Here is a 6,770-nt window from a genome sequence, read left to right as displayed (position 1 = left end):
CAACTGACCCACGTTACAACTATCCCCGGTCTCCCCTACAATTTAAATTCTGAGTCTTTTTCGTTGCTGCGCTCTTACGTACAGAATGCACCACTGCAAGGTTTAAACTCTTAACCTTGAAACATGAGCTGATGGGGGCAACGCGGCTGTAGGATTTTTGTGTGTGTTCGGGGGAAATCTTCCTGTAAACTGATCAGGGTGTTGGGAAAAGTAACAAAAAATGTCGGTCAGTGGTTTCAGCTTGTGCTGCGACCGACACTCCCGCTGACTAAATGTCCGTTTAATCATTAACAAGAGGTCTCTGTGTGTGTGTTTTTTCAGTCCGTAAACCTGCTCACTGGAAGGTGATCTCTGGCTTGTCCTTGTGCCCAGAGAAGCTAGTTCGCCTGCTTCACCTTCTGCTTTTACCGCCGGCTTTTTAAAAAACTTTCTCCTACAGAGACACAGCTGACGGTAAAGATTTCCTGTCTGCCTTCATGCCAGCAATGCAAATTTAAGAAAGCGAAAGCACCGAATAAGCTATAAGAGTGAAGCACAAAAACAGCGGAAGTTTTATTAACCGAGGAATCGGCCAGAGGTAAGTTGACTTTTCTTTCCCCCTCATTCGGTCATTGTTAGTAGCAAACCTTTATTATATAAAATAATATAATGTAATAAAATAAAATCACTATATATATATACTGTGAATGCATTCAGCAAGTAGCATATTTTTGGCATCTATATGCACATATAGTAAAAGAGTTGTTGGAGGTTTGACCTCTGCTTCTTAATCCACATCAGAAGTTATAGAATTTTAGTCGCTGCAGTCATTTCTAGTAAATTATGAAGACATGTCAAGTCATGATCATGTAACACATAGTTAGAATTATTATTATTATAATGTCTTGAATAAAAAGTGATTGTTTTTAGTTTTTTTTTTCTTTATCTCATGACTCTGCAAATATCCAAATGACATTTTTGGATGTCATTTTTTGTACATTGGTCCAGAGCTACATCAAACATGTAGCATCTGTCAAAACAGTCACTGACCATTTTTTGTTCATTGACTGACTTCTTTAATATTGAACTCCTCTCCTTGGTTTTAGTTTTTTGTTGTTGTTGTTGTTGTTGTTTTTTAAAAACAGCCAGAGAGAGACAGGGGAATTTCTTTAGTTCAGCCTGTACCTGCAGATACAGCAGTTTTAATTTTAATCTGCAGTATCTTTTGGGTGCTTATGAAAACTGCTGGCTCATGTGTTATTAGTCAACAAAATTCCTCCACCCATTTATTTTCTCAGCAGTCACAATGATTAAACACTCACACACATGCTCACTTGTAGAGCAAAGGCACGGCACAGAGAGACATTTTGTCCTTACAACTTTTCTTTTACATTTTCACTCGCAGTTGGGTAGTAAATGAAATGAGATGTCGCAAATGATGGAAAAGTCTACCGAGAACCCCAGCGAGGACAGAGCGTCCTTCAAGAGCAACGGGTCCATCAAGAGCGATGAGAAGTTGTCGACCGATGGCGGCACAAAGTTGGGCAGGCTGCGATCGTTTAGAAAGAGCATCCAGCATGCAACACAGAAGAGTCCTCTGTCATCTGTCAAGGGATCAAAGGTCACGTCCAAATCAGATACACCTACAAATGAGTCAGATTCTGCGGCTTCACCACCACCTCCGTCACCCAGTGAGTACCCTCATGGCTGTAATAAAATCTGCTGTGAAGCAGGTTTTGCAGACAGGTGGAATCTCAAGGTCAAAAGAAGAGCCAAGAGGATCTTACAGATAATTTACACCTCGCTATCTCTCTTAAAAAGGTCCTCTCACAAAACATAAATAATGTTGTGTCCTAGCTCTTATTAATTAATGCTTGTTTACATTTTTTCCCATGAGCGCCCAGGAGAAAGATCGTGTGAAGTCATTCCCCTCAGATGTGGGTGCTATTTTAAAGAGAGTATGCAAAGGTGGAAGGAGCAGTTGTCTGGGAAAAGGCCAGAAAGGGCCAAAACGCAAATATATCCGTTTGATCAAAGTATCTTAGCAAATGTCAAACAAAATGTTTCCTTGCTCAAAGAAGGACTGCAGGACCATGCATTACTGTGCAAAAGTCTATATTTTCCAAGGAAAGTGGAAAATTGCTCCAGAGATTTATTGGAATTTGTGCAAAAAATATGAAAATGTGGTATGTGAGGCTAGTATTTGTATTTATATTTTATATCAATTCTAATGAGCATGAAAATCAGTATTTGTTATGGCATGGCCACCTTTTACTCTCCAGCTTGGCCTGAACTCTTAGCCAAAGTTTGTTTTGTAATTTCTTTAAGTAGCCTTCAGGAAGAGTTCTCCAGGTTTCTTGATATTCAGAGCTCTTCTCTGGATGTTGGTGGCCTTTTTTCTGTTCTTTGTCAACATACATAGTACATGACTGATAGTGTTTTCTTTCTAGATGTTCATTTACTGCATTGGCGGCATTGTGTGTAGAATTTTGAGTTGAAAAATGAATGAGTCCATTGTAATCAGGCTGTAACATGGCAAGATGTGGAACAAGTGAAGCACTGTGAATACTTCCTGGATGCACTTTAAGAAAGTCTGGCTCAGTATCAGGTAGATAAATTACTTTTATCTGATTAGATGTGTGTGAAATGTCATTTAGCATATAAACCAAAAACATCATGATTCAACGATGAATATACTACACTATAGTGTACCTCCAGAAGAGTACAATCAAAGAATAATTGATTAAAGCGCAGCTATGCTCAGTAGAATACAAACAACACCAGCTTTCAGAAATGGAAAACAGCATGCTGATGTCATGTGTTGTGAGTGAGGCAATAATTACCTTTGGAGTTCATGCTTTGCTCAAAGTTCTCCTGACTTTAGCCTGAGGACACTTTAAACAGGTCACACTTTAGAAACATGAGGCTTTGCTGTAAGATGTCAACACACTGCTCCCTTTCCTGACAATAATAATAATACAAATATAAATTCTTAATAAAATGAGCAAAATCCCACGTTTTCAGTTATTTTCTGGATTTGTGGATAAAACATATTTAGCTATTGCCCACTTCCATTTGTTACTGCTGAACTTTTCAGTCTGTGCAAGAGGGTGGAAGAAACCACTCTACAGGTCTGTACAGGTCTGTCCACAGCTCCAAGTTACCTCAATTTGAGCCATGGTTACAGTTATCCTTCCCCTCAGGTCTGACATTTTAATAATAATTTCATCCTGCAACACGTGGAATTTGCTTGTGATTTTCCCTGTGAATAAACGTCTAATTTTACTTCACTGTGGTGATTTCTGACCGTTTGTACATGTGAGACTTTAGAAATAAAGTCCTGTCCTGGCCATCAAATCAACTAATTAGTAGGAAAGCTGTTTGAATGTAGATAATTTGGGAAATTTGACAAAAGCAATTCATTGCTTCACAGGAAAGGAGTTGCCTCTCTTTTCATGGCACCCTCTTAGAAATTTTCTGTTGACGAGGCAGAATCGGGCCTCATTTAGATCCATGTTGTCATGTTTCACTGTTAGCAAAGGTCAGGAGTTCAGAGGAGCATCAAGCCTCCTTTTCATCTATTTTTAAAGTGAACTAAAAGCTTGTTTTAAAGCTGCTGCTGATGTGCAGTTTGTCCAAGCTTCATTTTAGAAGGAGAAGAATTAACATTAATTAACTGATTAAACATTCAAAGAGATTATTTGTGTAGATAAGAGAGTTTTCGCAGGGGGGCGTGTAGTCCTGGAGCGTCCAGGTGTGTGTGCAAATTCACCCCAAGGTCTGACCGTGCAATTCTCAGAGAAACTGCAAAAAAGATGTTTTGTCACAATGCACAAGACCACATTTGGAAAAAACCACACACAGCAAGTCAGTGCAATCACCTCATACCAACTCTCACTTGTGAATGAGGGGTTATGATTTGGGCTTGTTTTGCAGCCACATGATCCGGGCACCTTGCAGTCATTGAACTTCTGTGTAATCTGAGCCCATCTGCCCGACAGTTAAAACTTGGCTGAAGTCGGGTCATGCAACAGAACAACCATCCCAAAACATTTGGCACAAGTTATGTGATTATTTGTAAATCATTATCTCATCAGAAATCAGGTCAGGCTGTCTCCTAATGATGAAACTCATTAGGAGGCAGCTTTTTAGGCACTAGCACTCTGAACTTTTATTTCTAACACAGCTTACAGTTTTTTGCATTCTTCAGATTGCATAATAGCATTGCCAAAGCCATGCACATACAAACACCCACATAAATGGATATAACCTTTAGTTTATATCCCTGTGACACCACAAAGAGAAATTTCTTTGTTTTATTAAACTAAGGACTCCAGAGTCAGTTTATGAGAAACGTCTGCTGCTACTGATGTGCTCTTCTTGCCTCTCTGTCAGGTCTGAGCGCCGGCTCTCCGGCCACCCCTCTGAAGAACAACCAGAAAAAAGAAGATGATGAGGCAGATGCTTCTTTTCGCATATCCAAACCACTGACACCATCAAAGACAGGTAAAATGTTAACTTTAATACTAGATCAATGTTGCTACATACTGGCAATATTAAAATATTAAACTGCTACCTATATTTTTTTAGTGTTTACAAATTTACTACTAATAATCTACTCTAGAAAGATCAGCGTTCTATAGTTGGAAGTAATGTATTCAGGTAAAGCTGCTATTTCTTTTTACAAGTGTAACATTAACATATATGTTGGTGCAAAAATACTAATACAAAGAACAAGGAATAAAACAGAAAAGTACAAACAAAGAATACTTGATTGAAGGACAGCTATGCCAAGTAGAATACCAGATATACAAGTTTTCCTCAATGGAAAACAGCAACTTGATGTCATGTGAGGTGAGTGAAGCAATAGTTATCTTTAGAATTTATCTGTTGCTCAAAGTTCCCCTAGGTTTTCACCCAGACCCTTCTAAGTTGAACTGGTAAGCGCCTTATACTTTAGACATGTAAATATGAGTCTTTACTGTAAGGTGTAAACACACTGCTCTGTTTCCCAAAAATGAGTCTTATAGTCCGTACAAAGGTAATAATATATGTCTATGTGAAAGAGCAAATCAAAGTGCCTAAAATCTGCACATTTACAAATTGCCATTATAGTGGAGCATATAAACTTACGGCTTTTTGCTGCTGAGTTTAAAACTATACCTGTAGAAAAGGGAGGATAACAAAACACCCTGAAATCATCAAACTTTTCTTTTTTAGATCCTGGTACTTCCAAATTCAGTAATTCTTTTATGAAAAGAGGAGCATCCATTCGTCGGAGTCTGAAAATGGTTACTAAGAAGGATACTGATAAAGTCTCCACTAAGTCCATCTCTGAGGCCTCAGTGGAGGAAGACATGGAGGAGAAAGAGGAGGAGGAGGTTCTTAGAGAAGAGATCGAAGATTGCTACGTACTGCCAAGTATCCCCCTCACACCACTGTCAGGTACAGTCTCCACTACATGTTCACGTTGGTTTAAATTGACTGTGACTTCATATAGCACATTTTTGACTGTAACAATTTTTCCACCTACAAGTGAAAAGGCAGAATAGCACCGTGTCTCGAATGTCCCCTAACATGTTTTCTGTGTATACATGCCACGCTGTAGTCTGGATCTGTCTCTTTACTGTTTGTTTTCGCAACAGACAGAGCCAATGATAAGAGCTTCCTTTGTCATGTAAATAACAGAGGGTCAGTTTATCTGTAGACACAGTTTCAAATCCAGTCTCATAAATGGGACACTGGTTTAGCTGTTAAAAAACAGTGATGGTGGCATCTTCTACTCTTAAGAATAAGTTGATGGATTTAAGAGAATTATAATCTCTTTCTTATTTAGGGACTCTATGAAAATGATTGACAAGCTCGTTAACTATTATAATGCTGTAACACCAGCAACATCAACTTCCTTGCTTCCCTGAAAACCAGGATGGTCTTTTTTACCTGCCTTTATGACTTTAATAACCTCCTGCAGTTTAACTATCTGGTATGTGTTATCTGATTTCATGGATAGATACAGTTAGGTATCATCTGCATAGGAGTGAAAATGATATTATAACAATACTGCCTGGGAATGATGTATAACAGATTGAGTCCCAGCACAGAACCCTGTGGAACTCCATAATTAGCCTTTGTGAAGAAGACTGCATAAACAAACTGGAGTCTATTAGACATGATTCAGTCGACTGCAGTGCAGTATCTTTAATACCTATGGCATTCTGTAGTAAAATGTTATGGTCGAGAGTATTGAACCCTTCACTGAGGTCTAGCAGGACAAATACAGAGATGTGTCTGCTGCCAGAAACCAAAATGATGAACCTTGTCCTGCGTGTCACTTGAAGATTCAGCTTTTTAGATCCAATTAAAAAATAAAATCACTCACAAAAGATTGTCTGGAGAAAGCAGAATGTGTTGAAACAAAGTCTATCAGGCTTCTACAACAAGAGCAGAGTCATATAAAAATCAAAACAGAGCAGCGAAATAACACAAATTAAAGCAACATAAGGGCGAAGAGCCTTAAGCACATCCACAAAAGGCAAGGTGATAGGGTAACAGAGAGATAGAGACGTAATTTAAAGAAACAAAGAGAAAAGAAGTAACGGAAAGAGAGAAAAATGAAGCAAGGGGCACAAGAGACAAAGAAAAAAAGAGAAATATAAAAGAGAGTGGCAAAATGAAGCGAAAGGGACATGGACCCCCTATTGATCCTCTACTTAATCACACAAGCCAAGGTGTGAAAGTAGAGGATCAATAGGGGTCCATGTCCCTCTTTGGGGACACTCCCATAGGGCTTA

General features: G+C 38.8%; 1 protein-coding gene across 4 annotated transcripts in view; it reads left to right on the top strand.

Moving 5' to 3' along the window:
• The first annotated feature begins 332 nt into the window (after nt 1-332).
• exoc3l4 (exocyst complex component 3-like 4) overlaps nt 333-6,770 on the top strand; it is a 29,334-nt gene continuing 22,896 nt past the window's right edge. For 3 of the 4 annotated variants that reach the window (XR_015126358.1, XR_015126359.1, XM_086274500.1), the window contains exons 1-4: nt 333-577; nt 1,385-1,670; nt 4,375-4,485; nt 5,200-5,424. Coding sequence is in view for 2 of the 4 variants with exons in the window: in XM_086274500.1 (XP_086130626.1) it covers nt 1,406-1,670; nt 4,375-4,485; nt 5,200-5,424 (601 nt within the window). In the remaining 2 variants the exon portion in view is untranslated. Of the gene's footprint in view, nt 578-1,384; nt 1,671-2,202; nt 2,588-4,374; nt 4,486-5,199; nt 5,425-6,770 lie in introns of those variants that run through there. The other variant, XM_086274501.1, reaches the window with a different exon arrangement.

The sequence above is a fragment of the Aulonocara sp. 'chitande type north' Nkhata Bay genome, linkage group LG19 (assembly GCF_057382095.1).
Source record: "Aulonocara sp. 'chitande type north' Nkhata Bay isolate Kocher_YH1m ecotype deep benthic linkage group LG19, A_spYH_male_GT1.1, whole genome shotgun sequence".
Classification (NCBI taxonomy): Eukaryota; Metazoa; Chordata; class Actinopteri; order Cichliformes; family Cichlidae; genus Aulonocara; species Aulonocara sp. 'chitande type north' Nkhata Bay.
This window is presented reverse-complemented; position numbering and strand designations above follow the sequence as displayed.